The sequence below is a fragment of the Pelodiscus sinensis genome, chromosome 19 (genome assembly GCF_049634645.1).
Source record: "Pelodiscus sinensis isolate JC-2024 chromosome 19, ASM4963464v1, whole genome shotgun sequence".
In the NCBI taxonomy this organism is placed as follows: domain Eukaryota; kingdom Metazoa; phylum Chordata; order Testudines; family Trionychidae; genus Pelodiscus; species Pelodiscus sinensis.
Genome location: NC_134729.1, coordinates 6,441,571 through 6,465,418, shown reverse-complemented (window position 1 = coordinate 6,465,418; position 23,848 = coordinate 6,441,571). Strand labels below are relative to the sequence as shown.

The 23,848-nt window shown below is 51.7% G+C and overlaps 1 protein-coding gene across 2 annotated transcripts; it reads left to right on the top strand.

Annotated features, from left to right (window-relative positions):
• Positions 1-8,906: 8,906 nt before the first annotated feature.
• On the top strand, positions 8,907-23,269 carry SMARCD1 (SWI/SNF related BAF chromatin remodeling complex subunit D1). 2 transcript variants are annotated; one of them, XM_075902058.1, is made up of 13 exons: positions 8,907-9,101; positions 10,232-10,419; positions 11,845-11,887; positions 11,995-12,117; positions 12,826-12,954; positions 14,345-14,461; positions 17,629-17,730; positions 17,857-18,018; positions 18,169-18,266; positions 18,781-18,916; positions 19,589-19,711; positions 20,004-20,105; positions 21,551-23,269. In XM_075902058.1, the coding sequence occupies exons 1-13, from the start codon at positions 8,946-8,948 to the stop codon at positions 21,602-21,604; spliced, it is 1,533 nt and encodes a 510-aa protein (XP_075758173.1). In that variant the 5' UTR covers positions 8,907-8,945; the 3' UTR covers positions 21,605-23,269. The 2 variants fall into 2 exon arrangements, with proteins under 2 accessions (XP_075758173.1, XP_075758174.1); XM_075902059.1 differs by having other exon boundaries at positions 8,908-9,101; positions 12,826-12,948.
• Positions 23,270-23,848: the final 579 nt, after the last annotated feature.

The window sequence follows — 23,848 nt, the reverse complement described above, 5'->3', positions numbered from 1 at the left end:
ATCCCAGGAAAATGTGAATTTCATTTTCTATGTGGCCAGCATGGTGAGCAAACCACAGAGCAGGCAGCGGAACACCTGACCATACATTCCATGAGTTCCCAGGGCCGCAAACGAGCACTCGCATGGAGCATGCAGAAGATCCTGGACCTAATTGCTGTGTTGGGAGAGGAATCTGGTCTCGCAGAATTATAAATGAGCAAAAGGAAGGCAGATCTCTATGCCAAGATCACAAAGAGCACTGAGGAGAAAGGATACTCAAGTGCTTCACTGAAGAGTATGTTTATGGCCTCCTGAGATTCGTCCTCACTCTGGTGGACCCTGGATATACTCCAGCATTAAGTGCACCATGGTTAAAATCGTTATCATGCTTTGATGCTCAACAGGATCCACAATGGGTTGAGGCTGCTATGGCGTCTGTGCAGCTAACCAAGGGGAAAAAGGACACGAAAAGATTGCTTGCCGTTGCTCTCAAGTGGGGGGAGGGTTAGGAACAAGTGCAATAGGGGATGCTAACGACAAATACCCAGAACCACCAGCTGCACAGTTTTGGTTCCACGTGCACTGGGAGCATAACCCAGAAGGTAAAGTGCATTGCTTTCAATGTCAACGGAAGCCACCCTACTGGGGAGGCGCTACTTGGAACTAATTCTTGCTCTCAGTGGGGCAGTGCACCTTTGACTTTACAACACTGGGTGCTAGAAAACTGACCTTAATAAATTCGACCTTATCTCTCAGTGTAGACATGGCCTTTGTTGATTGTGTGTGACCTCCAACCTTTCACCGCTGCTGCCTCTCAGTTGCTCCAGGCAGAAACCTGAAATTCAGCAGAGACAAGGCCAGGCTTATGCCTCTCTGGGGCGGGTGAGAACCTGTTTGATGTGGCTGTATTAGCAACAGTGGGCTGTCTAGCACCATGATGCAGACCCTGTCCCTGAGGGAGACTTGAGCAACGCATGGTAGGTGATGTGCTGGAGTGCAGAAGGCCGGAAATGCTCCCCTTGCTTTGACAGGATCTTGTTCCCACTGATGCTAAGAACAGTCAAATAAACATCAGACCATAGTGACTCCTACCCAGCCTGCTATGTTTGGGCCAGAGCTGGTGCTGCTCTGGTGATGGGCGGGGGCGGGGCGGGATGTCTTTGAATAGGAACAAAATAGTTAATAATAGAGGCCAGGTGCCCCACTTAATGAACCTAAATTAACCAGCCATTGAGCAAAGTCTGGGTGGGGCTCAAAGACTTCTGCAGCACTGTGGGGACTGCACCAGCCTGGCCGCTGCACACTGGCACGGAGTGTCAGCCTGGTTTGCTCCAGGCAGCATTCCTGGGCACTGAGTGGGGCTTCAGGCCGGCAAGGGGATGTGCGCCCATCAGCAGCCCTGACAGGCCAACAAGGAGCCAGATAAGTCACTGGAGAGAAGTCCGGCCAGGTGTAATTGCAAGTGAAGCCCGGCTGTGGGAAGGCTAGGGGAGTGCTAACAGCTAGAAGGGGAGAGCAGGGGGAGAAGTCTGCATCATTCTCTGGGACCTCGTTAGCTAAGGTTACCGTATATAGCACATGAATTCAGCGTGACTTGGTAGATACTGACACAGATACAGTCCCTCTCAGGGGTGTCCTCCTCTTTTTTAAAAGTTCAGATATGGTAACCCTACGTTAGGGACAAGCAGGACATTCAAGGAGTGAGTAAGCCCTGAGATCCTGCCCTGGAGCAAGAGGCTAGAAGAGGGCAAACTAGCCAGGGAGTAGCGCAGCTCCCATGGTAAACCCACACACAGGCAAGGGAATAGAGAGGCTGGATAGGAATGAGCCAAGGGACAGGCACTGAGCAGACCTGGACAGCTGGTTTTAGGGCCCAGGCTGCAATGGAGTGTCACAGGCAGGACTGGAGGACTCGGCAGCCCTGGGAAGGGGCTGGCCAGAGGTACGTGTTACCAGGAGAGACTATTGCAGAGAGCAGACGTGGGCACCCAGTGCCACAAGGACGGCTTTCTCACACGTCGCCATGAGCAGGCAGGTCAGTGGTGAGCCGGCTTCAGACACATCTCTGCATTTCAGCGTGGAGCAGGGCAGGACAGATCCTGGGACCTGGCTTTGAATGGGGATACGTGCAGGGGCCCCACATTCCAGCACTGAGCAGGCATGGGGCTTGGACACTAAGGGTGAAGGCCCAGCCCAGTGAAAAGCCCTGGCCCCTCCTTTCCCATGCAAGCCAGGCCTTGAGCCTCCTGCCAGCCAGCACAGGGCACCCTAGGGAGGGCTCCAGACTGGGTTTCCTCTGGGGATGTGTGTGACAGGTTTGGTTGCTGAGAGCTACTTGGGAAGTCGCTTGCTGTGCTGAGATACCACAGCGCCTGCCAACCTGCCCTCATGGATGGCCCTCAACACTGGCCAGCTGAGCAAAGCCCTCAGGCCTCCTTCAGCACTGGCACAGAGAGGTGGGTCACAGCCCTCTGCCGTATAAGACACAGACCAGCTCAGCTCTGGGAAGGCTCAGTCAAAAGGACTTTGAGTCCTGTGGCACCTTAAAGCCAACATTTACTGGGGCATACGCTTTTGTGAGTTAACACCACTGCACCCTTTCTACCCTGCAGTAGCTGATGCCCCAATAAATCTGATAGTCTTTAAGGTGCCACAGGATTCCTTGTTGTTTTTGTGGATACAGACTCATGCAGCTACCCCTCCGAGGCTTGTCACTACAGCACCCAAACACACAGCCTCAATGGGACCTGAACCCCAGATAAATCCATCTCACTCCGCATAAAGTCTTACACAAGGTAAGCTCATGTTGGCCTCTTTCTCTGGGCAAAGAGAGAGATGAGGAAACTCCTGCCCGATAACAATTATTTAAACTGAGTTTATTAATAAACAAAAGTGATTTTATTAAGAAGAAAAGGTAGGTTTTAAGGGATCGTAAGAGACAGAGATAGAACAAAGTAGGTTACTAAACAAAATAAAACAGAACACACAAGGTGAGATTAATACACTAAAGAAACTGGTTACATGGAATCTCTCAGCTTCAAAGTTGTTCTAATAAGCTTTTTCCACAGACTGAAAAGCCTCCCAGTCTGGGTTTGAGCCTTCCCCTCATTCAGTCCTAGATGTTTCCAGTAGCCACTTTGGATGGGGGAGCCATGTAGAACTGGCAACCTGGACTATTCCACTCCCCACCCTTAAATGGGATTTGCATAAAGCAGGAGCCTGTTGTTTCAGTTTGACCCCTCCCAGCTACTCATGCAAAACTACGTGGTTTAAGATGGATTCCATATCAAGCCCCTGTCTCCATACTTGACGAGCTGACCGACAGGCAAGCTTCATTTTCTCTTTGCTAATGGGCCATTATCGTCCTGAAGTACCATTAATGGCCCGAACTTGGCACGACCACATTAATAACACAGCGTTTCGAATGAGATCTTAGTATTTCGCATGCAGCGTATTCCGGGTCTGCCATTCGTATTCATGTGCACGTTTTCATGCAGCCTGTGGAATGGCCCATCGCAGCGTGCACACTCCAGCGGGTGCTGCAGCCTCCTAGAGCCAGGGGTGACAAAACAAGCCTGTATCATTGTCCAGAGCTAAACACCCGGCAGACGAGGCCTCTCTGGTTACAGGGCCTTGTTAGCAGCAAAGGAATGACGATTCCCAGCAGCCTTGAGCAATGTGCAGCCAGTGCTCACAGCTTCTTTGTGACGCGTGGAGCCAGCCTGCTCCTCTCACCAGCACCTGGTGCCATCGGCTGAACATAGGATGTGTCCCGTCGGGGTGTCTGCTGCAGTGAGGGGAATGCACCCTCTGTACCTCATTCTGCCTCCACCGAGCCAACGTTCAGGAGGGCTGGGAGTGGGAGTGAGCCGCTGCAAAGGCCACGTCTGGACTTAAATATCCCAAGACTTCAAGGGACGTGGGTTTGGTCCCGGCCCGTCTGGGACATGTAATGGTGCAAAGGTCACAAATAGCTGCCTGGGGCAACTGCTGAGCCTTCCGTCTCCCTAGCCCTCTCATTGGTAGCTCCATGAGAGGCCAAGGGCTAAACAGGCCTCAGGCATTTCCTTCTCCTCTCAGACCTCATCCAGTGCCCCCAGGGTAGAACTGTGCCATGTTGGTGGGCGTGGGGGCTCAGCTGCCCCGTTGAAACTTTTGTGTGCATTTTTTGGGGGGGGGGCTCAACCAAAATTGCTGCGGGGCCCCGTTGAAATTGTTTGAATTGGGCCCCACACTTCCTAAAGCCGGCCCAGGCCAGCACCACTCTGGATGGGCCTGACACAAAGGCTCCAGATGAAGGTTCCCTTTTCTGAGCCCCACACAGAGGGTCAGAGCTCCCCTCTCAGACAGGGAGCTCAGCTGATCGGCTGGGGAAGGGAAGGCAGAAGAAGCAGCAGCTGTCAATCTCTGGCACCGCAGCCCCACCCTCCCTTCTCCAACCCTCTTCCCCCCTTCTGTCCTCCTACCCCATGTAACCCAAAACTTTTGCACCCCTGCTCCAGCCCCCATACACCTTCCCAGACACTGCACCCCCTCCTACACCCCTTCTCAGGTCACAACCCCCTCTCAGACCTTGCATCCCAATCTGCTATTCCTGGTCACAGCCCAAATCCCTGCACCCCTTCCTGCACTCCAGATCACAACCCCCTCCCAGGTCCTGCACCCCCTCCTCAGCCCTCAACCACTTACCGAGTTCTTGGAGTGCCCCCCCCCATCAAAAATTATTGCCCACCCCTGTGTTAATGGCTTAAGGCAAAAAAGAAAAATATTATCTTAACGGAATGTTTTGGAATGTTGCAGATATCTAAAACTCTGATCTTAATGATTTTTTTTTAAATCCTGTGTTACTAATTAACACATGGTAAACTGAATTGCATTAAGGCCAGCTCTTTCTATCTGGTAGAGTTCCCTGCACTCCGCTCTCTCTCTCTCTCTCTCTCTCCTTCTCCTACTGCCTCCTCCTCTCTCTCTCTCAGCTCTCCTCTGCCTCCTGCCTCTCTCTCTGTCTCTCTCTTTTTCTTCTCCCCCTCCTGCCTCTCGTTCAGGGTGCGTGTGGGGTGCAGAGCCCAAACGGCCGCTTGCTCCCCCGCAGCAGTCCGGCTGAGCAGTGCAAAAGTCAGCCGAGCACCATGGTGGTAGGCAAAGGGAGGTGGGGCGGTGACATTCACGGCCAGGAGGCGGGGCCTGGAGCTGCTGTCACGCCGCACGTCACCACCTTGAGTTCTAGCAGTTGAAGACTCGGGTGTACAGGGGCAGATGACCATTTTGCAGGGCCCAGGGCAGCACAATTTTGCGGGGCCCCCCTTTGCCACCCGCCGTGGTGCTCAGCTGACTTCTGCACCACTCAGCTGGGCCGCCACGGGGGAGTGTCAGCCAATGGTCAGGGCAGTGTGTGGTGTGTGTGTTATACACCCACAGGGGCGGATACAGGGCAGGGCGAGTGGGGCGACCGCCCCGGGCTTCAAGAAGCTACGCACATGCGCTGTGGCAAAGGGGGGCCCCGCAAAATTGTGCTGCCCTGGGCCCTGCAAAATGGTCATCTGCCCCTGTACACCCGAGTCTTCAACTGCTAGAACTCAAGGTTCCTTCGCAGCAGGCGGCCTAGGGAAGGCCGATGGGTGCCCCAAAGTTTTATGTCCATGTCTTTAGCCGCTAGGACCGGGGTCCCTTCACAGCGGGCAGCCAACAGGCTGATAGATGCCCCAAAGTTTGCAGGGAGAGCTTATTATACCCGTGTCTTTAGCTGCTAGGACTAGGGGAGGGTCCCTTTGCAGCAGGCAACCTATGGAAGGCTGACAGATGCCCCTACGGATCTGTCCCCTGGAGGCAACACGATCCAAACGCCCAGCTCTCCCTCACTGTGTCTGCCCTATGACCAGCTGGAGTTCTTTTAAATTGTGCTTGGTTCTGTTACAGCAACTGCAGGAGTCAGGTTAAAGCTTAAACAGTTACAGGTGTATTAAAGAAGAGGACTGGGGTGGCTCTGCGGGCTCCTCGGGGTGGAAGCTCTCCTGCAGCCCCCCGATTGACCCCCCGCCCCCGGATGGCAGCCTGCGGCAAGTGCAGCCGGTCTGATGGCCAAGTGCTGTGATGTGCCGAGTGTGGGCATTCAGGGCACTCCAAGACAGGACTGCTTTGCTGTCCCTCATCGAGTTAGACAAGCAAGCAGGGAACCCTGAGAACTGTCTGTCCGGGGTGGGGGTTGGGTCCCTTTAAGCACAGCCCTCAGCTAGCCTGAGGCAGCAGCTCCACACCCTAAGTCCTAACCTGATGCCCTGCTGGCACTGCTTCCGGCCAGCCTTAACTTCAGTTCAGGGTCCACTCAATGTAGATATGCTGTTTTGAATTAGCAAAACGCTAATTTGAATTAGTTTTTAGGTCTAGATGCACTAATTCGAATTAACTTAGTTCGAATTAACTAATTCGAATTAAGTTAGTTCGAATTAGTGCTGTAGTGTAGACATACCCAGAGGAACAGCCAGCATTTCAGGAAATAGCGCCCCCCCAGAGGGAACAGCCAGCATTTCGGCGTTACAGACACAGACACTGGGCTACTATATATATGATAATGGCTTGTCGAGTAGACAAACTCTTTGTTATTTTGGAATAACATCAGTTGGTCCGGAATGAAGCTGCTGTGTAAACGCACCCTTTAAGGGAATGCTGCTCCCGGCCTGCTGAAAGGGCACTCTTCAGCGCCAGGCCCCAGTCTGTATGCAGGGATGGGCTTCCCGCTGCTAAGACCTGGCCTCCTCACAAAGCTGCCACACAGCCAGGAAGCAAAGAGGAAGCTGGTAGAAACTGCAGTGGGCAGTTAGGGAGACAGGAAGGAGTTTGGCCAAGGCCCCAGTGCTAATACCTTGTCTGTCATGCACAGCACCACAGGAAGCTGGCTTTATGGCCCCTCCCATGGTGCAGCCCTGTGGTCCCACTCCAGGGCAGTGTGTATGGAAACAAGCCCAGCACACCTCAGCCACAGAGGACTTCCTGCCCCTACAAAGCAGCATCACATTAGCCTCCTACTTAATTAAATGGTGCTCAGCAAATTTGCCACCGGATATTCCAGGCCTGGAGCCAATCAGATTAGAGGGTCCCAAGCGTCCCTTCAAGAGGCCCTCTGGCACTAATGGACTTTGGCTTCCTGGGGCTCCTCTCATTCAGTTAAGACTCTGCTGTGGACCTGTCCAGCTGCTCCATTACTGCCGCAGACAGAGTGGATTAGAAGCCATTATCTGCCTTGCCCCTGGGAGGTAGAAATCTGGACTGTGGAACCTGCAGGCAGCCAGCTTTGGCTGGGGCAGCGTGGGACACAAGCCCAGGGCCGGCCTGAGCCTTTTTGGTGCCCTGGGCCCAGGCGCGCAGCGCTGCCCCCGGGCACATGGCACGTGCGCAGGCCTGCCCCCCAGGGTGCCCCAGCCCATCCCTAGGGCACACAGCGCATGGAGAGCTGGGCTAGGCTCTGCTGGAAGAACTTTCTCGTAGACTCACTCACAGATGAGGGTTGGAAGAACCTAGTCCAGCCTTCTGCTCCATAAAGGTCCAGCCCCAACTACCTCATGGCCTTGCATTCCCTGTGTTTGTGTTAGGATACATTAACAGCAGGAGTGATGGTTGCTGGTGCAGCCAGGGTGCTCTGGGCATCAGTGCTTGTGGGTCCCTGTCCCTCTCCCTCCCTCATGAGCACAGCCCCCTGCCCCTTTCTACACTGCCCTCTGTTTGCCAAGCATGGCCTCCTGTTCCCCAGGCAGGCCCCTGGCACTGTCCCTCTCTGTGCCAGGTCCATCTGCTGCCAAGCTTGTGTTGGGTGAACCCACATTGGGTGGGGGTGGGACTTGAGCCCTCAGCCTCTGGCGGCAGGTACTTTATCCACTGTGCTACGGGATAGAGCCCCCAACCTCCCTACCTTCAGGGCCCCCTTTGTTCCCAGGCTGCATGTTCCATCCCTCAGACAGCTGGGGTGGCTGTCCCCAGGGAGGCAGGGCTCAAGTGCTGTACCTCTGGCTCCAGCGGCAGGTACTTATCCACTGCACCACAGGAGACGGTCCTGAACCTCCCTCCCTTCTGACCTCCCTTATCCTTTCTTTGTTACCATGGTGAGTGCTCCCCCATGCCCCTGGGGACATCCACCACCAGCTTCCCGAGGGATGGAGCTGGCATCATGGGAACAAAGGACACAGAAGGGGGGCCCTAAAAGTAGAGAGGTTGGGGGTCTCCTCCAGTGGTGCAGGGCATAACATACCTACCTGCAGAACCAGAAGCACAGGGGTCAAGCCCCCCCCCCAACACAAGCTTAGCAATGGATGGACCTGGCACCCTTGGGACATAGGACAGATATGGGGGGGGGCTCTGAAGGCCAGAAGGTTGGGGGACTCTTCCAGGGGCGCAGTGGATAAGGTGCCTGCCTCCCACAGCCCATCTGGAAGGCCTCCACACCACACTGCCCCCAGGCACAGTCTCTGCCTGCACCATTCTCCCCACCAGTGGCACAAGTACCCTTCCCCTGTGGGGTACCCAAGAGAAGCCTGAGGAGTATGTCAACACAATGGCAATTTGGAGAAAACTGAACTTTTGCTGTAAGTTTTACAGCACTTTATTGTTTTTGTACTTTTGACACCCAGAAATGTCATCACCCAGCCAGCTCCAATTAAGTTGCTTAAATAAATGTGTTGCAATGGGTAGAAAAAAATGTTGTGTCTGAAAACTGTAGGTACTGGGGGGATCTAGGTAGACAGAGGGATAGAAAAGGATACTTATAAAAAAGGCTCAGAAACACGGCTCTAGACGACACGCGGCCCCTTGCAGCTCCGGCCTCCCAGCGGCAGGGGGAGCAGCCTGCGTCCCGCGCCTCTCTCGGAGCTCTTCCCCGCGCACTCTATGGCTCCTCAGGCGCCGCTCTGCCCGGCGCGCTCTACGGTCGGGGTCCGGTTCCGGTTCCGCTCCCCTCCCCCGCTTTGTGCTGGGAGAAGATGGCGGCGCGGGCGGGTTTCCAGTCGGTGACTCCGAGCGGCGGCAGCGGGGGGGCCGGAGCGCTGGGGCCGGGCACCCCGGGGCCCCCCGTCCGCATGGGCCCGGCTCCCGGGCAAGGCCTGTACCGCTCCCCCCTGCCGGGCGCCGCCTACCCGGTAAGACGGGGGGGGGGGCTGGAGGCAGGAGTGGGGGAGGGGATAGAAGCGGGGGAGAGGGAGGGGCCGGAGATGGAGGCGGAGGAGGGATGGGGGAGGGGTCAGGAGGGGGAAGGGTTTGGGCTGGGGTGCCCCTAAGGGAACAATAGGAAGGGAGGAAGGTCCCTGAGGGTGAGTCAGGGGGTGGCCGGGCTTGGTCTTTGTCTGAAGTGGGGGCAGTAAATGGGGCGGAGGGAGGGGTCTGAGCACCCTCGTGTCTTGGGGGCATAGGAGGCCCGGTGAGTCCAGGGCTCTGGGGTGAAGGAGGATGTGGGGTGAAATGACAGCAAGCTGGGGCTCAGGGCAAGGGGAGAAAACAGCCTCAGTGCATGGTGAGGTGACTTGGCCAACTATGGGGAGGTGTATTTGAGGGTAAGGAGGAAATGTTTGGGTAAAATTGGGGGCACAACAGGGTGAGAATGTCATCAGGGATGCCCTGAGTAAGGGTGAAATAAAATACAGGACTATGTAGCACTTTAAAGACTAACAAGATGGTTTATTAGTCTTTAAAGTGCTACATAGAGTCCTGTATTTTGTTTCAGCTACACCAGACTAACACGGCTATATGTCTATCACTGAGTAAGGGTTACTCTCATTTTAAAATGTGACCCTAAAGAGAAGATTGAGTAGAAAGAGGGGAGCTAAGAGCTGAACAAGGAGAGAGGAGAGGCAGCCTAGACAAAATGAGTGAGCTGAGGCAAGGGTGAGTGTTGGAGTATCTTATGGGAATGTCAGGAGTGATGATTCACTGAGTGGAAGTGAATTGTAGGCAGGGGTTTGGACATAAGGCCTACAGTGGGGAGAGGTGTGTAAAATTAAGAATCGTCCTTCATAGCCAGCTTTGCTGGTTATGGTTTATATGTTACAATCCCGTTTATTCCTGGTTGGAAGCATCCCATTCTGGAGCTGCTAGCCCTGTTGTGATCTGAGTCCATCTAAGCAAGCCCATGAGTCACATGGCTTTGTGCTCCCAGCAGACATGGCTTGGTAGCCTACTTGTACTTAGGACTTAACAGCCCATTGTTGGTGAGTCTCCATCTTTCCAAAGTTTGGGTTGGATGGAGACCAGATCCCTGTGTTTCTCTCCTCAGCGCCCTGGCATGTTGCCAGGCAGCCGCATGACACCTCAGGGACCCTCCATGGGTCCCCCAGGATATGGTGGGAGTCCCTCAGTCCGGCCTGGAATGGCCCAGTCTGGTTTGGATCAGTCCCGCAAGAGGCCAGCTCCTCAGCAAATCCAGCAGGTCCAGCAGCAAGCGGTTCAGAATCGTAACCACAAGTAAGAGGCCAGATTTCTCACCTCATTATGAGGTTGATTTATCTTTTCTGTGACCACTTAGTGACTCCTCCTGAAGGACACCAAATTCCTTCACAAGTTCTATAATTATAATACCACCAAAATCCAGCCCTCTCTAAAGCAGAAGGCTGGAACAAACCAATTAACAGCACATTGCTGAATAGTTATTCAAAGTCAGGCAGATTTTGTCCAAAACACCAGTGCATCCACCCCACCGACCCTTACAAAAGTGCTAGGGAGACTCTCAATATCCATGTCAAGCAGACATAATCTAAGGTGGTTCAGAAAGAAAAATGCTCACGAGGAAAGCAGTATCTAAATTGAAATAGGCCACTTATGAACCTCCAGAAAATAGGGATCAAATCATACATTTTTGTCCATCATATCCAAAGAAACCCCTTTGGATGCTAGTGGGCCACATTACAAAAATGGACTGGCCAATATTCAGTAATTCGTATGCTTACCACTGATATCAGAGATCAGCACATTGCTTTGTTGTTTGGGTCATAACATCTGGGACTTCTGTGTGAGTATGTCTACACTCGCACCCTCTTTCAAGAGAGGGATATAAATGCAGCTGAGCAAAATAACCCTTATTCCTCCTACAACGAGGTTTACCAGTTATTTCGGAAGAAGGTTTTTCTTTCTAAATAACCGCGTCTACACAGCTTTTGTTGTTTTGAAATAGCACCATAACATTAATATGCAAATGAAGTGTGGGAAATTCACAGTGCTTCATTTGCAATTTTGCTCAGGTGCATTTGCATCCCTCTCTCAACAGAGGGTGCAAGTGTAGACATATTCTGTGTCCCTTGCTCCCAGCATACTCATGGACTTTCTTCTTTAATTGTTTTGGCTCAAACTGACTTAAACTTTTTGTGCAGCTACTTCGCTGGGTGATGGGAGCTTCAGATAATAATATTTTGCTCCTATTCAAGAGCAAGAGTTTTTATTACTTAACATATCAACAGTATTGCCTGGCTTAAAATACTTATCTGTTAAAAAATCCAGCTTAATATTTAATCAAACCCGAGAGTCATTTTGTGCCAAAATAAATATTTAACCGAACACCTCTCCAAACTCAGGGCAACCCCAGCTATCTATATCTGTTGGGATACTTCAAATAATAGGTGGTCTTGGTCTTGCAGGAGCTTCTGAGCTTCAGTCCTGCTTTGGCCTTGGGGAGGAAGGGATGGGTAAGGAAGGTGTCTGTATAGAGACTGATAGTCACAATAAACAGTCTTTGAAAGAGAGAACTGGACTGAGCCAGTTGTTATGGAGCAAGTACCCTCATAGCGGAGTCCCAAGACTGAGAATAAACCCACACCTGTGCTTCTTTTCTTGTGTTCTGGCTGTTTGAGAAACAAACTGGTTGCCCGCTTAATACATGTATCCTTCTTTAAACAGCGCTAAGAAAAAGAAAATGGCTGACAAGATTCTACCTCAGAGGGTGAGTGAGGGTTTTTATTCATGCTTCCTCTGCTGCTATAGTTCTATGTTGTAAGCAGTTTCGGGGGAGAGAAGCAGTGTTCTTGATTGGCTTGTACTTTGCTGTAGATTCGTGAACTGGTACCAGAGTCTCAGGCCTACATGGATCTGTTGGCATTTGAAAGGAAACTAGACCAGACGATTATGAGGAAACGTCTCGATATCCAGGAAGCCTTGAAACGACCCATTAAGGTAAAGGAAGATAGTGCTCAGGTTTCTCACTGGGGTGCTTAGAGAGCTACACCTGAATTGAGAACACAGGACTGACTTATATGGCATTTACACAAATACCTTCTTTCTTTTGTCATCTTTATATATACCATGCTTCTGTAAACTCCACTCCAATTCTTCTGATGAAGTGGGTTTTACCCATAAAAGCTTATGCCCTAATAAATATGTAAGTTTCTAAGGAACCTCAGGTCTCCTTGTTTTTATGACATTTGGGTGGGTCTGGAAAGACTCAGGAGTGTGATGTAGGTACAGAGGCAGCAGCTCAGGGGAACAGGTGGGAGCCAGTACACACGGGAAGCAACTCTCAAGCCAGTTCCCCGCACATATCTGCTCCTGTGGAGCTGCCTGCCCCCATGCACTGCTGCCTCTTCGTCAGAGGCAGCGGGAGGGTGGGCAGGCCCGGCTCTAAGCTCCCCGCCCCCACCACGTGTAAATGTGTAACTTAAAAAATCCAGCAGTTACACGTAAACACACAAATACACATTAGTTAACATCCCTAGTCGGTTGTTTGCCTGGCTTGCTCTCTGGCCTGGCACTCTGTTTTTCAGGTACAGGAGGTGAAAGTGAGTCCAGATTCTGTGGTTTCTTGGTTGTGGCTGTGGCTGGCTGAGCAGGTCTACTTGCTTCTACATTTTATTGTTAACATTTAGCTGATGCTTTTCCTCTTAGCAAAAGCGAAAGCTGCGCATTTTTATCTCTAACACCTTCAATCCAGCCAAGTCGGACGCGGAAGATGGTGAAGGGACTGTTGCCTCGTGGGAGCTCCGGGTGGAAGGGCGGCTGCTCGAGGACGTGAGTGTGAGGAACTAAGCCCCTCTGGGACGGGCAAAGGAGCAGCATTCATTCTCCAGATAAGATGAGCTGAATGGGTGTGGGAGCTAAACCCTGCTGGGTTGACCCCAAAGAAGATACTGTCAAATGTCTGGGGTTGTAGGTGAAGACCAGTTGTTTAGTGTCTAAGGATGGAAGTAGGGGCTTTCTGTCCTAGATGATCACAATGATCCTTTCTCTGAGTGTATCCTCCCTTGCTTGTATCTGCCCCAGGAGTCTGATGAGAAGGGGGAGAGGGTAAGAGGGCCAAATCAGTTGGCCACCCTATGAGGTATGAATCTCCAATAATAATATTTAGCTCTTCGTAGCTAAGAGGATTGATGTTGGGAGCAGATTTGTGACATTTGCCTTCCCTGCCTCTGGAACCAGACACACAGATTTCATATAACGGGGCTGTGTGTTTGTTCCCCGCCCCAAAAGTCTCCAGTCTGCCACGAGGAATTGCTTCAAGACAGGGTTTTCAGACCACAAGGGAAGGGTCAGGGTTTATGGCTGGTAGTTTGGTTCCTTCTTGATTCTTGGGTCAGTAACTCAAGGGTAACTTTGGAACAGGGGTTCCAGGATTCTAATTGTCCTGTATTAATGTGACTGTTTGCCATGATCCTGGAAGAGGCCTTGAATCCGCCTCACAGGAAGCTAGTCAGACATGGCTCTTGTGCGACAGTTATTGGCAAGGGATTCCCAGGGGATGTCTGTTTTAGATGTAAAATCTTTTCCAGTACTTCCCAGTTTGTTGTGAACTGTCCTGTGCTCTTGGGCTTCTTTCCTTTCATGCTGATCTGGGTAACTCTTGAGGGATCTGTTTGCTCTAGCTTATGGGGCATAGCCTGCTGGACTGATTGCCAGGCAGATTGTGTGGAGAAGAACAGCTTTTGATACACCTAGGTTCCCTAGAAATACACAGGCACAACCCCTAGTGCAAGGGTGGGGAACCTTTTTTGCATCAGGGGCCGCTGACCCACAGAAAAATCAGTCAGGGGTTTCACACAAGTGCGAAACAAAAAAAAAAAACCCCATCCCTAACCAGCATAGATTTGTCAATGCTGGGGAGAGCCCCAAGCCTTAAGGGCCAGATCCAGGTAAGCCGGAGGCTTAGATTCCCCACCGCTGCCCTAGTGGAAAGGCAAATGGATGAATGACAGAGTTTATGGGGGGAAGGGATATAAGACAGCAAAGAGGCTAGGGTAACCAGCAAACATTCCATTGGCAACATGTGGGGGGTTTTAGAGGGAGGTCTGGGTTTAGTATCAGTAAATGGGAATCAAAGCATTCGTTTCCCATCAGTGCTATTGTATGTGACCAGTGTGCTGCACTACTGGCTGTGGCTGCCCTAACACTCCTTTTTATGCTGCCGCAGTCTGCTCTGTCCAAATATGATGCCACCAAACAGAAAAGGAAATTCTCCTCCTTCTTCAAATCGCTGGTGATCGAGCTGGACAAGGACCTGTATGGCCCAGACAATCACCTGGTGGAGGTGAGCTCTGCTTTGTTATACCCTATCCAAACGAAGTAACCTTGTCATTCTGGGAGCCCGGAGCTCTTGAGTGTTGAGCCCAGTTCAAGTACTGACTTGCTAGGAGCCCTTGGGCAAACTTCTTCATCTCCTAATGTAAGAATGGCCATTATGTGTCAGACCAAAGGTTCATCTAGCCTAGTACTGGTCTTCTGACAGCGACCTATGCCAAGTCCCCCGGAGGCAATGAACAGAACAGGTAATCCTCAGGTGATCCCTCTCCTGCCCTCCATTTTTAGCATCTAGCTAGGGGCCCCATCCCTGCTAATCCTGGCTAGTAGCAAGGAGTTCCACAGGTTGACTGTGCATTGTGTGAAAAAATATTTCCTTTGTTTGATTTAAATCCTACTGCCTGTTAATTTCATTTGGTGACCTCAAGTTCTTATAAAAACGAGGAGTCTGGTGGGATTCTGTGCAGGTGCATCTGACAAAGTAGTTTTTACCCACAAAAGCTCCTGCCCAAATAAATCACTGAGGGTATGTCTACACTACAGCACTAATTTGAACTAACTTAATTCGAATTAGTTAATTTGAACTAAGCTAATTCGAACTAGTGCCTCTAGACCTAAAAACTAGTTCGAATTAGCATTTTGCTAATTCGAACTAGCGTGTCCACATTGAGTGGACACTGAACCGAAGTTAAGGCTGGCCGGAAGCAGTGCCGGCAGGGCATCAGGTTAGGACTTAGAGCGTGGAGCTGCTGTCTCAGGCTAGCCGAGGGCTGTGCTTAAAGGGACCCGACCCCCACCCCGGACAGACAGTTCTCAGGGTTCCCCACTTGCTTGTCTACCTCGATGAGGGACAGCAAAGCAGTCCTGTCTTGGAGTGCCCTGAGTGCCCACACTCGGCACATCACAGCACTCGGCCATCAGCCCGGCTGCACTTGCCACAGGCTGCCATCCGGGGGGCGTCAGTCAGGGGGCTGCAGGAGAGCTTCCACTCCGAGGAGCCCGCAGAGCCACCCCAGTCCTCCCCATCGGGGGCTCATACCCCAGTCCTCCCTCACCTCCTTCCACTTACCCTTCCGTAGCCCCCCTTCCTGATGTACAAAATAAAGGACACGTGTGTTTAAATAGAAACTGGGTGTGGGGGGATTAACCTCTGGGGAGACTGGAAAAAGGAGGTGGGAGAGGGGAAGAGAGAGGGTAGGAGAGGGGAGGGGGAAACCTGGGAGGAGGGAGCTGGAAGGGGGAAGCCAGGGGAAGAAGGAGGAGGGGACGTAGAAGACTATGGTACGCCAAATCTTCTGTACTGTGTACAGATGTGATCTCCTCACCCCAGAAAAGATGTTTTGGCCTTGGAAAGGGTTCTGAAAAGGGCATCTAAAATGATCAGGGGTTTGGAACAGGTCCCATAAGAAGAGAGGCTAAAGAGCCTGAGACTTTTCAGCTTAGAAAAGAGGAGACTGAGGGGGGATATAATAGAGGTCTATAAAATCATGAGTGGTGTGGAGAGGGTGCAGAAAGAAAAGTTCTTCATTAGTTCTCATAATATAAGGACTAGAGGACATCAAATGAAATGAATGGGTAGCAGGCTTCAAACTAATAAAAGAAAGTTCTTCTTCACAAAGCAAATAGTCAGCCTGTGGAACTCCTTGCCACGGGGGCTGTGAAGGCTAGAACTATAACAGAGTTTAAAGAGAAGTTAGATAAAGTCATGGAGGTTGGGTCCATGGAGTGGTATTAGCCAGGGGGTAGAAATGGTGACTCTGGCCTCTGTTTGTGGAAGGCTGGAGATGGATGGCACAAGACAAATGGCTTGGTCATTGTCTTCGGTCCATCCCCTCCGGGGTACCTGGTGCTGGGCTAGATGGATCTTTGGTCTGACCCAGTACGGCCATTCTTATGTTCTTATGTTCTAAGCTCAGGGCTCAGAATCAGGGGTATCACTGGACCACCTTGATTTTCATGCAAACCTGCTCCTGGGTTTGCATGTGGCCTTTGGTGGCCAGGCTGGCAGCTATCCTGCCCTAGACAGCCACTTTCCTGTGCCTAGTGCAGAGGTTGTGGACATTGGAGGCCTCCCCCCAAACTTGGATGAGGTCCACGGTCTCTGCTCTAGACCAAGCGGGCGCCCGCCTCTTGCGGCCCCAGGCAGGCTCCTGGGAGCTGCCAGACATGCATCTGACGAAGTGGGTCTTTGCCCACGAAAGCTTATGCTCCTACACTTCAGTTAGTCTATAAGGTGCCACAGGACTCCTCACCGCTTTTACTAATTTCTATAGCTACTATGAAATGGAGGTAGTGCTAACCTCCCTCGTGGAGGTTGAAACTTATTGGGTAAGATGATAACTTTTGGTTGTGCCCTTTCTGCTCCATTCTGATTCCTAAGAACAGCATCAGAATCCCTCAGCTTTGTACGATTAGTATATGTGAAGTTTTGGGCTAAAGATGCTCCTGTGTGAAGTGCAAAGTCACAGACCACGTGTGCTTGTCTCTTCTGTTCCCTGTACTTGGAGCAAGTTTGATAACCCTGGGAACGTAGCAGAGATGGATGGATAACCTGGGCATGCTGTTGGGAATCATTCATGATGAAGCCAATCAATGGTACGTGCTGCTTGCTTGCAGCACAGCTGGTATTTTGAGGAACACTTACATACTTATTTGAAAAAGGCTGAGAACACCTGTCTTAGCAAAGAGGCTAAGGCAAAGTTATTTGCAATCAGCTGTTTCTAGGTGTAGTGAATAATCGTTGCATCCAAGCCCGTTGTGTTTGGGGACAGCAACATGATCCACGCCAAATAAATGAAGCCCCTTTGCAGCCACTTGTGAGTTCACATTTCATCCGTCTCATTCTTTCCTGATGCACCAGGATAGTAATCTTTGACCTTTAAAACTGGTGAGCTGTGTGCTCCTCTGATGAACCCTCCTTGCACTATTCACCGCAGGAGTTCCAGCCTCCTTTCAGAGGTGTTGTCAGAGCTACCACAACTGTCTGTAGAGTGCAGGGGCACGTGGCAGAGCTCACATGCTGTCATATGGGCAGGATCTTTGGGGGGAGGAGTTTGTGTCATCCCTGAACTCCAATTACAGATAAGCGTTGTGCCTGCTAGGCAACAGGAGCAGAGGGAATGGCCTGGCAGTCTGTCTCTCTAAACCACCACCCCCTGCTTTTTTTTTCCCCCCCAGTGGCACAGAACTGCCACCACCCAGGAGACAGATGGCTTCCAGGTGAAGAGGCCTGGGGATGTGAATGTGCGTTGTACTGTTCTCCTGATGCTGGACTATCAGGTAGGAAGGGTAGGAAGGCTGGTGGGGAGCGAGCAGTGTCTTAACATCAGATTTGTGACTGGGATGAGCCCTGTCGGCAGCTGCCTCATCCTTACCCCCATCTCTGTTATGCTCTTGTCTCCTCAGCCTCCGCAGTTCAAACTTGACCCCCGCCTGGCTCGTCTCCTGGGGATTCATACCCAGACCCGACCAGTGATCATCCAGGCACTGTGGCAGTACATCAAGACCCACAAGCTACAGGACCCCCATGAGCGGGAGTATGTCATTTGCGACAAGTATCTCCAGCAGGTAAAGATGTCTCTAACGTAGGGTGGCTGGAGTGTTGTGTTTGGGACAGGGGACAACTTTGGCTCCTCTTTCCAGGAACCAGAAGTTCTCCAGGCTGCCCCTTTCCCAGTGCTGAGCAGCTTTCCACTCCACCCCCTCTTTCTCTTGCAGATATTTGAGTCCCCGCGAATGAAGTTCTCTGAGATCCCGCAAAGGCTGCATGCTTTGCTCATGCCCCCTGAACCAATCATCATTAACCATGTGATCAGGTGAGACTGGCCCCTGAGGTGCTGTTTGTTGGGAAGGGCGAATACGTGAGCTAGTGAGACTTGGATGGGGAGATGCTCCTTGTTGCAGTCAGTTTCGGTAGCAGCTGAAATTCCTGCTCTTCTCCATCTTTCCACGCGTCATTCTGCCCTGTGTGCATTCAACAGCTGCTTTTCCAGTTCACCAAGCACTGGTTCTGTAAATCCTTGCTTTGTTTCCTCCTGCCAACGCTCATCTCCACACTGCTTGTATTCTCGTGTTTGAACTCCAGCCCTTGCGCTGCCCTTCTAGACTGTAAGCTCCCTGTGCTGCATGCAGGATGTGTGCCAGGGAGGTGAAGCATTTCCCTGCTCCTCAGTGTTACTGACCCCTTTTGCCTGTTACAAAAAACTAAATGCAATGCAGAAGTCAATACTGTCTTCCCTACCCCTGTGTCAACCTCTGGAGCTCAGAGATGTTCAAACACTGACTCAGGCTTCTCGCTTTTTCTGGGTGTTCTTTTGCTGATGTTCACAGTGTTGACCCAAACGACCAGAAAAAAACCGCCTGCTATGACATCGATGTGGAAGTGGATGATACTCTTAAAACTCAGATGAATTCTTTCTTGCTGTCCACAGCCAGCCAGCAGGAAATCGCTGCCCTGGATAACAAGGTAGGAGCTGCGTCTTGCCCCCCCAACTATAAACTCTTATATTGTGTGCTGGGGTGAGCTTGGCTGGCGCTTTGTCGCAGGGCAGATCTTTCATGTGGCTTTCTTGAATACCGATACATCTAGTGACTTTATATTTGGGATCTGGAACAGTGAGAGCAACATTTCTGCCAGGCTAGCACCGTTTCTACGGTACCAAATCACATGGCAACAGTCTTTTTACTTACCCAGAAAATAAAGTTGAGAGTGAGTGATTAGAAGGAAACTGGGTTAGTGGTTAGAACAAGGGACTGGGAATTAGAATGCTAAATCCTCTTCCCGGATCATCTACGGAGAACTTGGGCAAGTCGCTTCATTCTGTGCCTCTGTCTCGCTACAGTGGAGTAAATGTGAAGCTGTGTCTTGGAGGGATTGTCAGGCTTCCTGGTAGTTACAGCCCTGTGAGATCTTTGGATGAATGGCACTGAATGAGCATGTCAGGGCGTTGGTGAACCTACTGCCCTGTCTCTACAGGCAGAGGGATGTGGGATGGGATGCATGTCACACATCTGGGTCAGCACGGAAATGTGAGAGTTTTCCATCCTAACATGTTGGGCCCTTTGGTTTGTCTTGCCTCTCTGTTGGGTTGGCTCTGTGCTCTGATTCAGCAATACCCCATTCCTGTATTTCTCTCAGATCCACGAGACAATAGAAACCATTAACCAGCTGAAAACACAACGGGAGTTCATGCTGAGCTTTGCCCGTGATCCCCAAGGCTTCATCAACGACTGGCTCCAGTCGCAGTGCCGAGATCTAAAGGTAAAAAGGTTTTGCCCTTTTATGTGGAAGGTCAACAGAGGCTCAGTCCATCCACTCAGACTCTTCTTGTTCAGGGAGCAGCTGAGATCCATGCAGGGGCACAACGTGCAGGTCTGCAGCCACAGCAAGAATTGGAATTGAGCACCAGGATTTCAGTCTGACAGCATTGGCTGGGCCAGGTCTTGCTGGAGCCTGCGTGGGGAAAGTGCTTGTCGTTAGCCCAGGACATGGGGGAGGGTAATTGGGCAGCTTCATGACTCTGGGTTGTAAGCTGCTCTCTTGGTGCCTCCAGACCATGACTGATGTTGTTGGGAATCCAGAAGAGGAGCGTAGAGCTGAATTCTACTTCCAGCCCTGGGCCCAGGAAGCTGTCTGCAGATACTTCTACTCCAAGGTGAGCTTTCCCCTGGGAGGAGTGGGGGGGAGAGAATCCATCCACACCGGGCAGCCGCTGCGCTGCTTGCAGGGAGGTGCCGTAAGCTTAAGCTGGGCATAGCAGCCAGGCACATGGTTTCACCCACATAGCTCGGCTGATGCATTTCAGCCCTGATCTCCAATGCACCGTGGACCTGGATTTGCCATCCCAAGTCCTATTGCTTCAGATATGGTGATGCAATTTTTGGGGGTAGCTTTGTACTGTCACTAAACCAGGGATGGGGAACCTTCTTTGGGATGGCCGCTGATCCACTGAAAAATCATTCGGGGGTTGCACATAAGTGAGAAGCAAACAAAACACCCCTCACTGACGTGGCCCCCTGACCTGCAACTGAGGAGAAAGACACTCCCCACATTCCCCTTGCACACCAGCGCCTATGTGGAGCCCAGCCTAGTAGATTTTGTGTGCTCCAGTCCACTGGGGGGACAGCCGGGGGGGGAAGGAGGGGAGGGGAGGCGAGGTGAGGCAGGAGGCTGGAGTGCCAGCATGGGCTCCCCAGTGTTGCGGGGCCTGGGGCTTCTGGGCCTGAGGTTCCCCACCCCTGCACTAAACAGTCACCAGTGCTGGAAAGACCCCATCATACGATTTGCTGGCTTAGATCCAATTAGTATCAGTACCAGTGTCATGATACTAGTGTTAGCCCTTCCCACCATCTCACTGCCCGTACCTCCTTTATCACAAGCAGACCCATGGTCCTTGGGCTTGCTGAGGGTCCCTTGTGCAGTGTATCTGCCCCTCCCTGCTGGGATGCATGCTGGCTTGGCCGTTGCTTTCAGATCTCTGAACAGGAGCAGTCCACAGGGTGCTGCTGCAGACCTGACATGGGCCCTGTCAGAGAGCTGGTGCCACGCCCCAAAAATCCCCGGCATGAAACTGAAACTGCAACTGCCCCATCGCAGGCTTCTTGTTAAGCAAACCAAAAAGATTCTTTGCCCTTTTCTTAGCCCTTTGTGTCAGAGCCTGAAGAGCTGTGCCCATGCACTAGTTCCCTCAGAGCCCTGGAGGAGGGAGGCACTTCAAAATGGGGACGCCCAAGCACAAGTTATGTCCAAGCTCATGCAGGGAATTACTGGTAAAGCTGGCATTAGGACCCTGGCATCCTGACTCCATTGCCTTCCTCTAACCGCTAGGCAGTGCAGCCTTCTTGCTGTGCAGGGAGTGCATCTCCACTGGCCTGGGGAACAAACTGCCATCTGTGCACTCTGCTCCAGACAGGATTGAGGCAACAGGAAAGACACAGCCCGGCTAAGGAAGGAGTCCGGTGTCTTTCCTAGGGGCTGTGAATTGGTTTGGGCTCACGGTTCCTTCCCTCCCTCCAGGCCTGGAGCATTTGCTAGTGAAATTCTGACTTACCATGCCCTGTAAGTGTATTAAAGCAGGGGGGTCTGGCTTCTCCTTCACAGGTGCAGCAGAGACGGCAGGAGCTGGAGCAGGCACTGGGAATCCGCAACACATAAGCTGCCCCACTCTGCCCCTGACCAGAAGGCATCACAGCTATTTGTGGAGACTGAGAGCTGCAGGGGTCACTGTTTAGGCCCACACAACCCCCACTACGGCATAGAGACCTGCAGCCATCACTCACCTCTGGCGGTGTCCGTATCAGTGTGACTCCTGAGCCCCACGGGGCTTTTGGGATGTAGCAAGCAGACAGGCTCAAAGGGTCACACACTGCTACCTGCTTTCCTCCCTCACTGAGGCCTTGTCAGTCCCCAAGCCGACTGTCTCTGCGTTGCCCAATATCCAGTATTGCTGCAGGCTCAGAACTTCTCTTGAGTTCAGAACCTTACCACAGCCCCTTCTCCTCCAAAACTCGGCTCTAGTTCTTGCACCCCAGAGAACTTGGATCTGCCATGTGGACAGAGCCCCGGGGCCATTCACTTCTCAAGGTCCCCTGAGACACAGCAGACAGAGCTCCTACATGTTGGCACACGCTGTCCCCCTAGGGGGTGCTCTTGCATTGTCCCTTGTAGGACTCTCCTCTCCTGCAAGAGGGTTTCTATGCTGCGTGGAGAACTGCTTTTCCCATCCAGTCTCTGTCTTAGTTAAAGCTCCATTCCTGTTCCCTAGGCCTGGAGCACAAAAGAGACCCTGGCTCAGCATAGGAATGGAGGAGCTATGAAGAGGTGACTGCTGCATGCATAGTTCTCATGCAGGATTGAGCAGCAATGCAGTCTTGCTTGCTCTTCCTGCAGCAGGAAGTGGGGAATGCGCCCACCGCTGCTCCTTGCGGTGGGATTATGCAGGAGCAGAAAGCCTTAGGGTCATTTCTTGGAGGTGGCTGCTGATGATTCTGCATCTCTGCCTTTGGTGAAGTGAATGGCCCCTTGCATGGATGTGAGGAGGCAGCCTGGGCCTCTGCCGACAGCTCCTAACAAGTTAGCAGATGTCAAGGCTCCTCTGCTTTGTCGTCTTCCACGATTGGTCAGAGAGTAGGTTCTACAGCTGTCCCAGGGCAGATGATCGAGTATGTGCTGGGGGGGGTTCTCCAGCTGGGAGAGTAGCAGCCTAGATGCTGATTCATGGAATGAATTAGTGCCCTTAGCCCTCAGGGCCATGTGTGTGTGGCAGGCATGTTGGTGGGGGGGGGGGGAGTGGCGGGGAGGGTGCACTCTTTACCTGGGGCTATATATTTCTGCTCAGATTCCTTTTGGGGACTGAAGTGAATGGGCTCTGAACCTAGTTGGTTGGGCTCTTCTGCCGTTAGCTGCAAAATCATGTTACTGACAAACAGCCTCACAGTATCCAGAAGTGTTGTTGAGGGGCTGCTATGAAATAAGGAGCCACTATAGCCTGTGTTTGTGTGTGAGAGAGAGAGAGCGAGCAACAATGTGTCTGCAAGTAATAGACTTTCCATCCTTCCCTCCCTTCTGTACCCTTAAAGAATTGCCCCTGTGTAGCACCAGGGGCTGAAGTCCTGGTCCCGGCTAATGCAGACCACCGGCTTCTCAGGGCAAGTAATAGTGAAGGATACTTGGATATTGCCTAGGCAAGTGTACCTGTTGCAGAATTACTGTTTTTATTAACTGATTATGGTTTTTCATGGACCAAAATTTTTTTTGTACTGTATCCTTGTAGATGTCAGTTTTAATAAAAGCCTCCTATGAAGGAAGCCACTCACCTCCTGTGCTGGCAAATGGTAACTTGCAGTTGTGTAGCAGGCAGCTCCTGGTACATCACTGCTGTGTAAGGGATGAAATGACCTCTTGTTTGTACCTGCAACCCCCTCACGTAGCGGGAGCTCTGTTCATTGGGGAGGGCATGCAGGAACACTAGACACCACTCCCTTTTAGGAGGAAGACAGCTTCTTTATGGTCCAAATTTTACTCCCTTTTAAAATGTGCAGAATTTAGAGGGTGCTTCATTATTTATAGGGCCCGACCAAATTCATGGCCATGAAAATCCTGTTACAGACTAGGAAATCTGGTCTTTTATGTGCTTTTATCTTATTCTATATAGATTTCATGCAAGGATGTAAAAATATATACAAATATTAACCATGTAACTGATAAAAATTATCACAGTTACACTGTTAACTGAGCCCAACTGGGCTGGAGAAATAGCCCCCTCCTCCTGCCCCCGCTCCTCTGCCTACTGAGAGACTGTGCCAGCTGGCCTGGGCACTGGTTACCCAGTTACCAATAACCATCACCCAGTAAGGGTGATGCTTACCGGGTAACTGTTTACCTATTTACATCCCTAAT

What these genes read in the sequence shown, in the direction of transcription:
- SMARCD1 (XM_075902058.1), top strand. Translation starts at nt 8,946, where the DNA reads ATGGCGGCGCGGGCGGGTTTCCAGTCGGTGACTCCGAGCGGCGGCAGC. An exon ending in CCTTGAAACGACCCATTAAG is followed by an intron (nt 12,118 to 12,825) that starts GTAAAGGAAGAT and finishes TTTTCCTCTTAG; the next exon opens with CAAAAGCGAAAGCTGCGCAT. An exon ending in TCCTGATGCTGGACTATCAG is followed by an intron (nt 17,731 to 17,856) that starts GTAGGAAGGGTA and finishes TTGTCTCCTCAG; the next exon opens with CCTCCGCAGTTCAAACTTGA.